This window comes from Eschrichtius robustus, chromosome 3, assembly GCF_028021215.1.
Source record: "Eschrichtius robustus isolate mEscRob2 chromosome 3, mEscRob2.pri, whole genome shotgun sequence".
Taxonomy (NCBI): domain Eukaryota; kingdom Metazoa; phylum Chordata; class Mammalia; order Artiodactyla; family Eschrichtiidae; genus Eschrichtius; species Eschrichtius robustus.
Genome location: NC_090826.1, coordinates 98,286,980 through 98,303,453, shown reverse-complemented (window position 1 = coordinate 98,303,453; position 16,474 = coordinate 98,286,980). Strand labels below are relative to the sequence as shown.

Sequence of the window (16,474 nt, the reverse complement as noted above, 5' to 3'; positions counted from 1 at the left end):
TTACTGTCCTCTCTTGTCCGAAATGCAGGTCAAATGTCGTGACCTCAACACAAGAGATGCCCAAAGTTCCATCAGCTCTTTATCATCATGGGATGATGTTCATTTGTTCATACTTTCATCTTAAACCTAAACAATCAGCCATCAACAGTGCCCTCATATAAAGTAACAGGAGGGAAATGGAAAGATAAAAACAAGTAATATAAAATATAGCTGTTACAATCCCTGCTTCTATAACTGGACCCAATGCCAGTTGCCTCTTTCTAAGCCAGAGTGTGCTCCTTGGCTGTGCTTTTTCTTAGCTCATTCATTCCAAAGGCAGACCATTTAATTGCTGGTTCTGGAGCTACAAAGATAAATCAGTCACATATCCTGACTAAAAGAGCTCACATTGCAATAGATGAAATAGTTATTTAATTTTAAATGTAGGCTAATAAGGGGTAAGTAGATACCTGATCTCTGGTTTGTGATGAAATTAAAAGAACAAGAACAACAATGAAAGCAACTCTGCTTTAACTGGGTTTTTTTCACCCTTGGGATTATTAATTATCAATACTGGATAATTCTTTGCTGTGGGAGGCTGTCTTGTGCCTTGTAGGGTGTTTAGCACCATCCCTGTCTTCTACCCACTAGGTACTAGTAGCACCCCTGCCTCCATCGTGACAACCAAAAATGTCTCCAGACTTTGCCAAGTGTCCCATGGGGGACAAATTATTGCCCAATTGAGAACAACTGGCTTAAAAAGTAAAGAAAGAGGCCATTGCATGGATGTGTAGCAACATATTTATATGTCTCCAAATCATGGTTATTTAGTCAGTTGGGATTTCCCTTTTGTTTTGTTTGTTTTTTGTTGTTACAAATAAACCTGCAGTGAACATACTTTCTTTGTGTACTTGGGCAGATATGTCTGCATGGCAAATTTCTAAAAGTGAAATTGCTGGGTTATAGGATGTGTTTAGGATTGTGATGTTCTCAAAATGACTTCTAAGGAGATTGAATAAATAGTGTTACCTTTACTGCTTTATTAAAATATTCTTTTTCGAATTGCCTCAAGTTTTACACTTAAATAATATCTAAGAAATCATGGGTTTTTTGGATAATTACATTTTCGAACACACATTAAAATAAACACATAAATATTAAAATTAAAAAATCCTAATGCACAACCCAAAATCATCTTTTATATTAAATATTGGGAAACAATGCTCTAGTCTATCTCCTTCATTTTAGAGATGTGGTAAAGCTGTTTCAAGCTTACACTGATCTGGAGTCAACACTCTTTTTGTTCTTATGTTATTCAACCAATTGCTTTTGTTCGAGTCATACTTCTCCAATTTTTCCACATGAGAATCATGAAAAATTTGGTCAAATGCTTTGTTAAACCCACAGCCCTTCACGTCTGTGATCTTGCCTTCATCTAGTTGAGTGTTGTAGAATGTGGAATAGGTTGTGCTGCAGTGGGGATTTCTTCAGCAAGCCAACTAAAAGGTATTGTACGTGCCTTTTGTCATTTCGTGAGAACAGGCTGAGCATTAGGAAGGAGTGTTTTCTAAGTATCTGGGTGGGTGTGTAAAAATACAAAGCAACGGTTGTACTTTTGACAGCAGGAACCCAAGGAGGAGGATTGGGAGAGAACAGTGCGACATGGCACAGTGATTTTCAACCTGACCCTCACTCAGCATTTCACTATTCATCATCTCCCACACACAGAGGCTTAGTTGCCAATTCTTTGGCACAGTCATCCCTGAATGAAGCAGAGGTCACTCCTGGGCATCCATTGTTATATCTTGCCGTTCTTCTCAGCATCATTAGTCACTTTTGAATGGATGGAAGAGGGAGGTCTGGGATCCAACCTTGCCCACTGCAGCAGACTAGGAGCCCAGAACACTGAGCCAGGTGCAGATGAAGGAGGTTCAGTTGGCAGGCAGATTTGGCCCTGTGATGGGTACAGCATGAACAGCTAGTGCCCCTGGCAGGAGTCTGGGTGGAAGGGCACAAACCTCGTGGGAAATCTCAGTGATGTGGTATCTGGGGAGCAGGAGGTGGGGTGAAGGGAGGCTTAGAAGCAGAGAGAAGCAGGCCTTCACATCAGGGTGATCTTAAAAGACAGGCAGTAAGGCCCCAGGAGCCCGGCAAGAATGAGTCAGGACCCAAGCCCTAGGAACCAACTGTGGTGCCTACAGTTATAAACCAGGAAGAGAAATCAAAGCAGAGACCCAGAAACAAGAATTAGGGCACAAGGGCTAGGAACTGGGAAACAAGTAAGAGCTTGGTCATTAGAGTTAGAAAGCGCACCAGGGGTAATCTACCAATGGTGCGAGATGTTGCCAAATCTAATCCAGCACTGCATTTATGAGGCTTAAGTATCTCCTGATTCTGATTAATATTAGCTGAAGGTATGGAGGGTGGCATTGAACATGCAGGTGAGACCTAATGATAGTACAGAGCAGGAATTGGATCTCAAGGTTGTTTGGAAAGAAAACTCATGTGATTTCCACTGCACTCATCCAAGAGATAAAAGAGAGGGACACACACTGGCTCTGAGGAGTGTGATACACGTGCTCACTAGACTAGAAGCTCCTTGAGCAGAAACTGTCTTCATCACCACATACCTAAGGTGCCTATCAGGGCCTGGCCTGTGCTGAGTGAATATTCATTGAATACATAAAGGAAGGCAAAGAGGGCTGAACAAATGGAGATACAGCCTCTGTTGGGTGGGGTATTCTCTGGCTTTCCCAAGTTTCAGTGAAATATCCTTGCCCTAAACATTCTATACCAACTTATTTTTCTTATTCCATGATATCCAAGCAACCTGCTGATACAAATTAAACTTTCCTAGTTTCTTCATATTGGAAATGAAGTGAATTCAACCACTAGCCATTGTTACTTCCCAGTGTCATTTATTATATTGACGTCTGGTTAGCACCTCACTGGCATGTGGATTAGGTCAGCTGTGTAAGTCTCCAAGAGGATGGGCATAGTGGATACACTGAGAACATCCAGTTTCTGGTCCCCCCTGATTGAGGTTCACACCCTGAAATATGGGACCTTCTCATGATCTGAGAGCCTCTATAGCAGAAAAGAAAACTGGTAGATCATGAGAACACTGGAGTATAGACCTATGTTATTTATCCTTCATATTATTGTTGTATTTTTAAAAAATTGGCTCCCAGGTGTCCAAAATTGGGTTCATTATATTCCTTAGGTTCATGACACCTCTCATGACAGTGTCACCATTGGCTCATATACTGGCTCAAACATTGTTGACTCATACAAAAATTAAGATTTTTGTCTTCTCTTGAGAAATTGAAGAATCCTCTAAAAGATTGGTTCTATTTCACTGCAAGGCAAAAATTAGTGGCTACTCAGAGTTCTGTCCCTGTTCATACCAATCTCTATTGTCTCCTGACCAAGAGAAGTTGAAGTGTATCTCTGGGCTTGAACTGTTATTCTAATCAAGTGGAGAGTAAACTATTCTCTTGTGTCCACTTCACCGATTTACATTACCTGCCTGTCAGCATTTGAGTTTGAGAACCCTGCTCTGGGAGGAAACTCCTGTGCCATCCCTAATAACTACTACCATTCACTGAGCCCTTACTCTAGGCAAAGCACTGAACTAACAGTTTTTCACACATTATCTCTTTATTCATATAAAACCCTATGAGGTAAGTTCAAGTGTTATCTCCGTTTTACAAGTGTGGAAACTGAAGCTCAAAGAGCTAAATAACTGCCCAAGGTGATAAAACTTCTAATTTTTGACACTGGGATTCAAACTTTGGCCTGCCTGAGTCCATAGCTGGGCCTTTTTAACTTTACATTACACAGCTTTTCTAACCACTAATCTTATAACAATAGAATTACTGCTGCCCTTCAGTGTTTCTTCCTCATACTCAGTCCACGTGGGGCTGAATTCCAGGAGGAGGGGCTGAGTGCCACCCTGCCCTCGCCAGGGCCCATGGTGGACACCCACTCTGTGCCAGTGGCAGAGGGAGTTGTTGCTTTGTTGGATCTGAGAGCTATAGCTCTGCTGGGCGGGAGGACAGGAGATGCTGGGGTCACTGTGACTCTGGGGCAGCTGCCCATTAATCACTGTCCCTGGTTTTGTGTGTGTTTAGCTGGGCTATCCCAGTGCTGTCCCAGGGTCATACCTGGGGAAGTGCATATAAAGGGGCTCGAGGTCTAGACCTGCAGCTCTCAGACCACAGAGATGGGGAAGCTGTTGCTGTGGGTTGGTGAGTGTGGTGGGTCCCAGCCCCACAGTGTCTCTTAGTTCAGGAGGCGCCAGGCTTCATAAGCTCATTGTCTCTCTGGTTCCCGGGAAGCATCCTGGGACTCGGGGCCCTGGATTAGGTAGAGGTGGGACAGGGCACAGTGAAGGGCCAGAGAGGCCCAGGGAGGAGTGGTCAGAGCAGTGGTTGTGCTCTGGCTGCACATTAAACATTTTTATGCCTGGCTTCCACCTCGGAGCAGTTCATTCAGAATCTCTGGGGGAGGAGCCAGGATATCACTACTTTTAAATTAGCATCCAGGGTTGAGAACCATTGACCTAGAGCTTTTGCTGAGACTTCTAAATGTCATGGTTGTCCCTGTGCAAAGCATGTGTGTATACGTATGGTGTTTATTGAAGTGGAAAGGAGCTTAGATAGATCTGGCTTCACCTGCTCAGTGTAGAGAAGAGGAAAGAGGGAAGGGTGTGTGTGTCTCCATTTGCTTGAGTTGGTGGGTGCACTCAGAACTGGAGGGTGTGCTGGGGTGTGTCACTCTGGGTGTGCCTGTGAATCTGCGTGTGATTCCTCCTTTGTCTCCCACAGGGCTGGTTCTTGTGCTGAAACACCACAATGGTAAGGACACTGTGTGGTCCTCTCCAGAGCCAGGGAGAGTGTCCACCTGAGAAGTGCTCCAGGTCTAGTGCTCCTGCAGCCCCGCCCTGCCCTGGCTCCGTGTCAGGGGTCACTGACCCAATGCAGTTCAGCAGAGGATTTTCAGTCACCTGCTGTTTGGCTCACTCCTTGTGCCAGGATCCAGGCTCGAGGATCCATTCTGATGAGGGTTTCACAAGGCATTCTTCCTCCAGACCCCGGGGACCCCAGCAGTGGGGGAGGGACCTGCCTTCAGTGTAGCTTTGGGGCATGAGTCGGGGGGTGTTACAGTGGCCTTGCCTCTTGAGCTGCGTCCACGCTGCTCTGTGGAAGCTGCTCTCCACCCCCACCTTGGTTTCTGCCAACAAATGCCTGCTCTCCCCTGCCAGGTGCTGCCCACAAACTGGTGTGTTATTTCACCAACTGGGCATTTAGTCGGCCCAGCCCTGCTTCGATCCTGCCCCGCGACCTGGACCCCTTTCTCTGCACCCACCTGGTATTTGCCTTTGCCTCAATGAACAACAATCAGATTGTTCCTAAGGATCCCCAGGATGAGAAAATCCTCTACCCAGAGTTCAACAAGCTCAAGGAGAGGTGTGTTCACTTTGGATGTGGGGTTGTATTTTACAAATGGAAGAGAGTTAATCCTTTTCTCCTGTGAGTCGTCGACTGTCCTCTGATTCTTGTGTCCTAGCCTCCTGTCCAGGGCGCTCCAGATCATCCCTGCCTTGGGAGCTCCCCGCTGCTCAGCACTCTGAGCTCGTCCTTGCCTCCTTGCCTTCGTGGCTGCTGTGGCCCCTGCTTGGAATGCCCTCCTCTCTCTTCTCTGCCTGGCATCCCCCAACTCACCCTTCAAGCCCCGTGTTGAGGATTCTATGTGTTAATGCTGTTCAAGCGCTTCAGAGAGGGCTGTGCATCACAAATGCTTCACAAATGCTAGTGTTTCTATTACCATCTATCACCTGCAAATGAGCCCCCCAAGGGAAGGGCCAATGTCTGTGAAATCTTTGTACACCAGTGGCTGGGTCAGTGCCCGGCAGAGAGCTGGTGCTCAGTACTCCCTCCCCAGGACTCCTGGGCTCTCCTGCCCAGGAGGTGGTCTGTCACTGCATGCATGGTTATAGAAGGGTGGGGAAAATCCATGCCACTAGATTACAAGCTCTGGAGAGGAGAGCAGGGAGCTTGTCCTCTGTTCACTGCTGTATCTCAAGCAGCTAAAGCAGTCAGTGGCAAATAATAATTGCTCAGTAAACATTTGTTCACTAAGAAAGTGAGTGAAGAGAAATTTCAGGCTGCTTTTTCTTTTCCTTTTTACGGGACGGTCATGGGAGCGGGGAGTTTGGGGGGCTTTGGACAGCCTGGGGGTTCCTGGGTGGGATGACTTGTGTGTGGGCGGCTTGTTCTCCCTCTTTTCCTTCTTCCCTTCTTGGGTTCTGCTGGGCTCTGCTCTTTTCTTCCTTAGGTTCCCCCACCCGTCTCCCCCTTTCCGTTCCTGTCCTCCCATCCCCCCTACATGCCACAGTTCCCCAAATGAATGAATGAGAACCGAGCTCACGGACTCTGTCCTGCATCACAGGAACAGGGAGCTGAAAACACTGCTGTCCATCGGGGGCTGGAACTTCGGCACATCGAGGTGAGACTGTGCTGTCAGGTCTTCTCTCTGGGGTGGGGGCGATGTATGGGGGAGGAGCAGGCAGGCCGGAGGTGAGGACAGAGTGGGGAGCCAGCTGGGCCGTGGGGAGACACGCTAGTACCCCCCCGAGTCCTGACCTGGCCCTGAAGTCCAGGGTCCCCCGACCTCTCCTCCATGGTGAGTGAGGGGAGACAAGGCAGGTCCAGGAGGTGGTGAGAAAGGGGCTGTGGGGGAAATGAGGGGAAAAATGGGGTGCTCACAGTTGTCCCCTCAACGCTGCATAAGAGGCAGGGCTTTGGCCTCAGGAGGGGAGGAGTCTTGTTTAGGACATGGATAAACCCCAAGCCTCCCAGGGCCTGGGTTTCCTCGCTTTATAAATGGAGCCAGTGGTATCAACCTGAAAGGATGGGAGGAAAGGAAGTGATATAAACAGGATGCTCAGCTGAGCCCCTGGGCACATGGTCTGTGTCCAGTGCATGGTGGCTACTCCTCGTCGCCCTCCACTAGGCAGCGTGGAGGTGACAGACTGCCTTCATGTTCTCTGAAGAGACTTTCCCCCTATTTCATGGCTGAGGCCAAGGGTAGAGAGTTGCCTCCCTTCCTGCCTTAGAGGAAGGAGCTGTAGGAGAGGGACACCTGGAGGCCTGAGAGTGGGGGAATGTGAGGAAGCAACTGGCACAGAACCCAGGAGCAATGCAGGGAGGATGCAGGGAGCTGGGTGAGAACCAGCTCTGCCTGACCCCAGGCCTCGTCTCTCCCTGGGCCGCCTCTTCTTGAACATTTGCTGTGTCCAGATGCTGGCCAGGGGATTTACATGCATTATCTCATGATTACTCAGGAGAGGCTTACAAAGTGGTTGTTTGTATCTCAAGTTTGTAGGAAAAAAGCAAGAGTCAGAAGTTAAGGAACTTGCAGTATTTCACCCAGGTGTCCCTGAGATCACCCAGCTAGGAGGTGGCAAACAGATAATGGAACCAGGCCTACCTAAGTCTGAATCTGGTTAATTTTCTAATCATTGCACTCAGGACTAGTCTCAAATTGCTTAAAGTTCAATAAGTTACAAGTTTTCCAATAGTGTCTTTACTATGGGAGAGAAAACACTAGAAAAAAATAGAAAACAATCAAACAGCCAAAGAACAAAAGAGCAAAGAGTCCAGAACCCTTAGTCAGAGCATGGCCCTCTTGTGCCACGTTAGCTCAGAGATCTTTCTGGAAATGCTGGCCCTTGGCTCATGTTCCCTCCCTGAATCTGTTCAGGCAGAGAGAGTCAGTGCCAGGACAGGGTGTCAGGACTGAGCTGTTACCCACGAGGAAACAGCAGAGGGACAGTGCCTGGCTAGGGGCGGACCATGTTTTCAGAGGCCAAGCTGGCCTGAGCCTGCTCTCTCCACCCCAGGCTGTGTGCTTGTTTCCATCTGGCAGGGGGAGTTGTGGTTTGCAAATCCTCCCTGGAGGCTGAAGTCCCCATTCCTGGGTATTGGAGCCCCATGCTGGGAGGGGCTTTAAGAGACTCTGAGAGTTTGAAAGACCTGCCTTCCTTTCCTCAGTCACATCCACTGTGCCCTCCACGGGGTGCGAACCAAGGGGTCTTGTAAGGGATGCTGAGGTTGTGGCTGAGGCCAACACTCCTGGCCTCACCCCTGGTCTCCCTGCAGGTTCACCACGATGCTGTCCACATTCGCCAACCGGGAGAAGTTTGTCAATTCAGTGATAGCCCTCCTGAGGACACATGGCTTTGATGGTCTGGACCTCTTCTTCTTGTACCCTGGACTCAGAGGCAGCCCCAGCCGTGACCGCTGGACCTTTGTCTTCTTACTTGAAGTAAGGCCAGCCTGGCAGCTCCCGAATGCAGAAATGATTCTACTTTGATCATATCTGGGCTCAGGGTACAGGGGAAGCCTAAGGCCGGGGACAAGGGCAAGACAGCGGTAACAGAAGGTTGTTTACTGCCATCACCTGCAGGTGTTGGACAAAGAGCTGCCTAGCAAGGGCCCTATGGCGGCTCTTTCTCTCTGTCACATCTGGGCCTTGGCCCAGCCCTCCAACCTGAGTGATGCCTTCTCCTTACAGCTCCTGGACTCCCTCAGGTGGGCTGTCTGAACTCTGCTTCTGGGCCTGCTGCCAGCCTTCTGTTCAATGACTTACCACATTGGCTCACATCCGCCTTTCTCACGAGCCTGTGGGCAGGGCCTGTGTCTGACTCTCCTGGCTCAAGGGGCTCCATAAATAAAGGTTTCTTGGATGAGTCTTGTTTTCCCAGACTCTGCTTTGTCTGGTTCTCGCATCTGCCTCTCTTTCTTCCCAGGAGCTCCTGTTTGCTTTCAGGAAGGAGGCGCAGGTCACCATGCGTCCAAGGCTGCTGCTCTCTGCTGCTGTCTCTGGGGACCCCCGTGTCATCCAAAAAGCGTATGATGTGCACCTTCTGGGAAGGTGAGTGGGTGCTGCCTTAGTGGACAGGACATTGGAGGGAAGGAGGCATCTCAAGCTCAGAACCCCAGAGGTGCCTAAGCACTGTCCTTGAGCTTTCCAAGTTCCTGCCCTGCTGTGAGTGCACCTTTGGGAGGTGGGCTGATCAGGAGCATGGGTGGGGACAAGGATTATTCCATTATATTCTGGGCTTTGCTTAGGAGATCAGCGGGAGGTGATGTAGTACCAGTCCTCACCACAGCATCCTCTTGGGTAGAGATCTATAGCACCCATCGCTGGGTCTCTAGGAGAGAATCCAGTGGTCTGGCCTCTGCTGTCCCAGAGTCCCCTGTAGGCATTCACTGGGTCCCAGATAGCTCGTATCACATAGACGGATTAGTTGCCAACTACTGCCACTGCAACAAAAATAGGAATGCCCAGTCAGGCCCTGTTTTCAGAGCACAGATCTTCATGCAAAAGTTACAAAATCAGGCAAAGAGAGCTCCTAACTTTCTGGACAGCTCTGGACTAATTTTCTCAAAGCTAAAGAATCAAGTATTTACAGATGTGATAACTGAGGCAGATGCAGAACACAAGAAATCACACGCAATTTTTGCATGTGATTACACTTAGGGAGAGTGGTTCCATTGTGGCAGGAAAGGTGAGAGACCCAGCGGGGCACAATTGGCTAGTGTTGGTCTTACAACCAGGCAGGATTGAGTGAGACCACCTTCACCTAGCTGGGTCACCTTAGACAAATTAGATAACGGTCTGAGTTTCAATTTCTTCATTTTAAAATGGAGACAATTGTAGTACTTAGGGCATTGGACAGATTAAAATTAAATTAGATAATCCATGTTAACCTGTACACCTGTGACCTGGTAAGGCTCAATTACACTTTGTCATTTGGAAAGCTTTCTGGAAGAGATGGGTTTCAATGGTTCCTTGAATGGTAGAAGGACAGAAGCTTTTTCATGCTGTGGGTCAGAACTGCTTACACGTGACGATTTATGCAGACGTCTATTGCACTTGTATCAGCCTGAATGCCTTTGTTTTCTGTTCTGACCCCTGCTCACTCCCTTGGATACTCTCAGCATGGCATAGGTCCTGATGCACCGCTGTCCCTAACCAGCTGTGTGTTCCAGGGGCAGCCTCTCAAGTGGAGGGCACAGCTTGGGCAGTCCCCACAGGCAGAAATGGCAGGGAAGTTGGGTGCCCAATGTACAGCTAGTTAGCTAGTCATCGCTGTGATGATCGGACTTGAAAATCTAGCTAGCACGATCTTCATATCTCCTCTTCCTGCCCCTTACAGACTACTGGATTTCATCAGCGTCTTGTCTTATGACTTACATGGAAGCTGGGAAAAGTTCACAGGACACAATAGCCCACTGTTCTCTATGCCCAAGGACCCCAAATCTTCGGTAAGAAAAAGAAAGCTCTCATGTGGCCCAAAAATCTGTCCCTGAGCCAGGCCATTGGCTCTTGGTAAGAAGGAGGGGTTTGTATTCTTCCTACCTGTAGGCATATGCCATGAACTACTGGCGAAAGCTTGGGGCAGCACCTGAGAAGCTCCTTATGGGGCTCCCCACCTATGGACGTACTTTTCGCCTCCTCAAAGCCTCTAAGAATGAGTTGTGGGCAGAAGCTGTGGGACCAGCATCTCCAGGGAAGTACACCAAGCAAGCTGGCTTCTTGGCTTATTATGAGGTGACAGGAATGGGGACCTCTGTCTGTTAGTTAGGGCTCCCACACCCCAGCCCAGGGCAAGAGCAAGGACAGGGAGAAAGGCACGAGTGAGGGCTAGAGACAGGACAAGGAGGTGGTTTACTGGGGCAAGGGAAACCCACTCTCTGGGATATTCTGTTTCTTCTGGGGAAGTTGAGTCCTTTGTTAGGGGTGAGGAACTAGGTGGAGTCTGAATAGATGAGGACAGATATTTTACCCCTTAGAAGAATCTTAAAAGATATTTAAGTCAATCCTGACTCAATATATGGCCTAAACATAATTAATATTTGCTATATATATATATATATATATATATATATAAAATTTCAAACATTTGCCAAGGTAAAAGAATAGTATAATGTCCTCTCACTCTCCCTGATTTCCAAATACCCCTCACCCAGCTTCAATCAATAACCACTCATGACCAATCTTGTTTCTTCTCTGCTCCCTGAATCGCTGCCTCCCACTACTAGATAATTTTGAAGTAATTCAAGACATCTCCCATCACAGATTCTTTCTCCTCTACCCTAATTCCACTCCCTAATCCCCATCTCAGCAAAGCTTACTGTTGACTGAAGGAAAGAGACATGGACCCAAGGGATGTGAAACAAAAGAGAAGACAGTAAGAGGCACCGAGTATGTGGCTGTAGTACCTGGGAAGGTCTTATGGCGCAGGTGGATCTTGAGCAGATCTTTGAAGCACAGGTAGAGTCCTGATGGGCACGAATGGCAAGATGGGAAGGACCTCCTAGGCAGAGAACAGCAGGCACATAGACACAGGTGTGTAGGGGCTCCAGGGAGTGAGCTTTGTCTTTACCTGAGGTAGTAGTGGAGGTGCTGGTGTCTCTCCAATCTCTATTCTGTGCTGGCTGCCTGGAGATGTTTTCCTGCTAGTCCAATGAAGCATGGTTATGAGTGATAACATAGTTGAAGGAGTGTTCTTGAAGGACACTATGGGTCAAAGAAATTTTGGTAGACTAAACTTTAATTTCAAAAAAAAAAACCTTACACATTAACTTCTGCAGCCCAACTTGAACACATCTACATCTTTGCAGCTGGTGGTCTCCAGCTCAGTGATGGGTACCCAGTCCACACTCAGTGCTTCTTTGATTGTAATAACCTAGTTCTCCCTGCCTTCGAGACCTTTATATTTATTATAGATTCGAAAGTTAGTTTGATAACTACCTAGATGGGGCAGTTTATGTTGGTTTTAATGAACAGAGGAGATACTTGTTCATGAAAATTCTTTGAAAAAGATACAGGTTTGGTCCAGAGTCAGGTTTGTTACTGTAGTAGTTTGGTATTGACATTATTTACCAAACCCTGGTTTGGTTACTTAAGGATGTCAGCTACTCCTTGGTTCTCTCTCTGTTTATCCATCACGGATGTCAGAGGAAGGAATGTGTGGTAGTAGGAATTTCGCAGAATAGAGAGAAGGTCCTTTGTGAGTGGCTTCCCCACCCCCTCTTTGGTCTACCTTCTTCTCACTCCCTGGTGAGGGATTCTTGGGTTCTTTATCCTTGCTGGTGCTTCCCTCCATGGCACTTCACAGAACTGACCTGGCGATCTTCTTGGCAGATTTGCTCCTTCATCTGGAGAGCGAAGAAGCACTGGATTGACGATCAGTATGTCCCATATGCCTACAAGGGGGAGGAGTGGGTTGGCTATGATGATGCCGTCAGCTTCAGTTACAAGGTGAGACCTTGTTCCTTTCTTGCTCCAGCATAGAGTTTCCCTCTGCTTCCATGAGGCCTTTGTCTGTACAGTGTGTGAGTGTGTGTGTGTGTGTACCTATAAAACTGGCAGGTTAACTTGTTAGCCTGTAAGTAGAAAAAAAATCTCAGAATCTTCAGTTTCAAACTTAACAATTATGGGGTTCATTCTTATTTTACATTTGGGAAAAGTAAAGCCGAGAAGGAGCCAACTGATTTGGCCTTGGAGCTGTTTGAATATGACAGACTGTATCTTTTCCATCAGCCTTACAGAAAACACTCATAAAGTAATAATAAAACCTGAATTCAAGGCTAAACATCTGCCTTTTAGTTATATCTGAAGTTTAAAAAATCATGGATAAAAGCCTTTATTTTCTTATATGTGTAAAGTGTACAATATTATCTGCTCTTCTCCTCCTTTCTAGCCTCACTACGGTATAAGGTATGTTGATGTGATTTATAAAAAATAAAGCAATATCTGTCATTTAATATGATGATAATGGTGATTAGCAGGCTGGGGAGACAGTGTTTAACATTTACTATGTGCAAAGCATTGCTCCAAATATTTTACGTGTAGGAATTTAAAAGTTGTTTTTCAAATAGTGGCAAAATATATACAACATAAAAGTCACCATTTAACCCATTTTGTTACAGTTCAGTAGCATTAAGTACATTCACATTGTTGTGTAACTATCACCCTTATCCATCTCAGAACTTTCTTGTCTTCCCAAACTGAAACTCCACACCCATTAAACAACTCCCCATTCCTCCCTTACGCAGCTCCTGCTAATCCCAACTCTGCCTTCCATCTCTATGAATTTAACTACTCTAAGTACTTCTATGAGTGGAATCATAGTATTTGTCTTTTTGTAACTGGCTTATTTCACTTAGCATAATGTCTTCCAATTCCATCCATGTTGTAACATGTGCATGTAGGAGTTCTTTGGATCCAAAAAATGTTGGAAATGTTATTATCCATTTTTTTTTACACATGAGGCAACTAAGAGACATAGCTTTATGTAACTTTTTTCAAGATCCCATAGCTAATAAGCAGTAGAGGCTAGATTCAAATACAGACTACATGCCTAACCATCCTGCCATATTGCCTTCTGAGAGCCCATCTGTTTCTGCCATTGTACCTAGTACAGTGGGTTGACTGACTACTGCTTTTTCAGGCATTTTTCATAATGAGAGAGCATTTTGGGGGGGCCATGGTGTGGACATTGGACCTGGATGACGTCAAGGGCACTTTCTGTGGCACTGGCCCTTTCCCCCTTGTCTACACATTGAATAATCTCCTGGTGAAGGCTGGTGAGTAGCTATGACCTGGAAGCTGGGGTTGACAGTTGCACACCCAGCTACTGGTGCATGCCTTCTGTTAGATCTAAAGGCTTTGGTGAGGCAACATGACACTGAAGGAAGACAATAAGCTTTGATGCCACGCTAGTCTGCTTTCTAATCTTGGTTTGAATGCATGCTCTATTTGACCTCTCTGAGCTTTGTTTTCCCCATCTACAAAATGAGAGTAATCCTTATACTCAGGACATGATACAAACTAAATGAGATATGGAATGAAAACATGCTGGCTCATAGTGAACACAATATATGTTAGTTTATTTCTCTATTTCTTTTTCCTGTTTTCATGGGACAAGAGCCAGAAAAGGAAATTAGGTTTCTTGTTGATATCTCTTTGATAGTAGAGACTGCCTTGGCAGTTAGGAGATGGAACCTGGCATGCTAGAGCTGCAACAATCTTGGAGATGGTCTATAACCCTCATTTTGTGAGGAGACTAGGGCTCAGAAAGATAATACAGCCAGTCAGGGGTGGAAATGGGACTCCAACCCAATTCTTTACAGCATGCTGTCTAGAGCAGCTTCCTTGCCCTCAGCCTTGTTCCTGGTGCCTCCCACAATGGGGGACACAAAAGGGTTCTCCTTGAGGATTCCACAAGTAAGAAACAGGCTTTGGGGGCAAGGTCTTGCTCAAGGTGCAAAGGTCAAATCAAGGGCTTAAGCATAGAGAACTGGCAGACTCGCCTTTGGGGTTACTCACCAGAAATGTAGCAGACCCACTGAGTGCCCGTAGGTCCCTGGGATCATGTTAACATGATGAGGTAGGGGAGCAGGGCTTCTATGTGTTGAGATTTTGTCTATGTCCTCAAGTGGGTGCGTTAGGAAATCCTCCAATTCTGGTTTGGGAGCAAGTACTTCAGCCCTGGAGTGGGTCTAGTCCTGCCAGTAATAGGATGGGAAGGAAGGGGTAGGAATCTCAGCCTTTTCTGATGATTTCCTCTAGAGTTCAGCTCAACTCCTTCACCAAAATTTTGGCTCTCAACTGCTGTGAATTCTTCAAGAATTGGCCCTGAAAGGCTGACTGTGATCAAGGATTTGACCACTGATTTGGGGATCTTGCCCCCTGGAGGAGAGGCTGTGGCCACGGAGATCCATAGAAAGTCTGAAACTTTGACCACAGTCCCCAGAGGTGGGCTTGTGACCCCTACAAGGGAAACTCTGTCCTTTGGAAAGCACCCTGTAACTCCAGAATGGAAGACTGTGACCCCTGGAGAGGAGACCATGACCTCTGTGGGCCACCAGGCTGTGACCCCTGGAGGGATAACTGTGGCTCCTGTGCATCTTCAGACTGGAGAGAAAATCATGCCCCCAAGAAGGAAGGCTGAAGCCCCTGAGAAGATGACCGTCCCCTCAGGAAAGATGACAGTCACCCCTGCTGGGCAGACTGAGACTCTTGAGAGGCGAATTTGACTTCTGAGGTGGACCCTGACCCCCTGGTGGGTTACTTTGGTCTTCACACAGAAGCTGAAAACTGTACGCTGCTCTCTGGTCCTGTCATCTCGCCCCCAGGACACACTGCTCTTGCTTTTGACAAGCCCTTTGTTCCCACTGATGGAATCATTCCTCTGATGATTCAGTAACCCTTCCAATGAGTCCTCTCTCTCTAAAGAAAGAAAATCCAGAAAACTCTGCTGTGGACCGAGGATCCTAAGATCTGTTGTTGGCAGAAACTGGGGAAAGTCCTTGCCTTTTCTTCTGGGTCCCCTGACAGTAGCTGCCTGTGCCCAGGCATTCATAAACCATTCTTGGGGCAAAGCAGGCCGCAGGCCACACTTTCATCTCTTTTCTGTTGAATAAACTGGAAGCATAAGAATTCATTTGAGTTCTCTGGAGTTCTTTTCTTGAAATGACCTGTGCTAACCAGTTGTCAGCTTTTTCCTTTCAAGGTCACTTTCCTCTCCTGTTATTTTTGGAAAGAGGGAGTTTGTGTCTAGCCCATGCTGATGTGGATTCCAGTGTCCACTATGTGCTTCCCTCTCTGCCGTGAACAACTGCTGACTTCACTGTTGGTCAGAGCCAGAATCTCCTCTAGAGAAGTTTTCCATACTCCTCAAGGGGGCTGAGAGAAGAAGGAGGGTGTTGTGCCTTCCAATTATATTCCCTACTTTGTAAAGTCTTAATTGTCTCTGAAAAAACACCCCCACCTATTCTCTCCATAAGAAGTGGTGGAGGGGAAGACAAAAGCAGTCTTTTTTGTGTTACCTGCAAACTTCTCCTAGGTCTCCTCCAGAAACACCAGTTCCTATACTACACACTGCAGTCCTCCTACAGAGTATTTTCCTGGGCATGATTGACCCTCATAGTCAATATAGACACAGGACCAATTTCTAACCCCCCTTTTCTGGGAAACAGTGATGCTAGTGAGTGTCAGATCTACCACCAATGTTACCTTTTCTTTTGGAAGTGCAGCCTCCAAGACTTTAAGATAAGGGTCTCATTAAAATACCTGTGGGAGCAGGCACCTATCATAAATGATTAAAGCAGGTGAAGACTGTATCCACACATGTGTGGGCACGTGTCCCCGGGACCATGTTGCCACAGCATAAATCCCAAATCAGTTAAGCTGAAAAACCAACCTCAAAACTTAGTGGCTTACGAAACAGCTATTTATTTAGCTTATAATTCTAAACATTGGTAATTTAGGCTGTGTTCAATTAGGTGTGTGGCTTTTTTTTTGGAAGAATTATTATTTTTTTTAAATTGAAAAACTAGGTGGTTTTTATGGTCTGAACTGGTCTTGGCTGGTCATGGCTGGAATGGCTCAGGCATCTACAGTCAGCTAGTGGGTT

General features: G+C 46.8%; 1 protein-coding gene across 1 annotated transcript; it reads left to right on the top strand.

Moving 5' to 3' along the window:
* Window positions 1-4,808: 4,808 nt before the first annotated feature.
* Window positions 4,809-15,482, top strand: OVGP1 (oviductal glycoprotein 1). The gene is given in 12 exon segments (XM_068540480.1): window positions 4,809-4,838; window positions 5,246-5,450; window positions 6,433-6,489; window positions 8,145-8,310; window positions 8,795-8,919; window positions 10,208-10,316; window positions 10,417-10,602; window positions 12,199-12,315; window positions 13,508-13,643; window positions 14,629-15,081; window positions 15,084-15,233; window positions 15,236-15,482. Coding segments are annotated over 11 exon segments (1,680 nt in total). The 5' UTR covers window positions 4,809-4,838; window positions 5,246-5,370; the 3' UTR covers window positions 15,337-15,482.
* The last annotated feature ends 992 nt before the right edge of the window (window positions 15,483-16,474 follow it).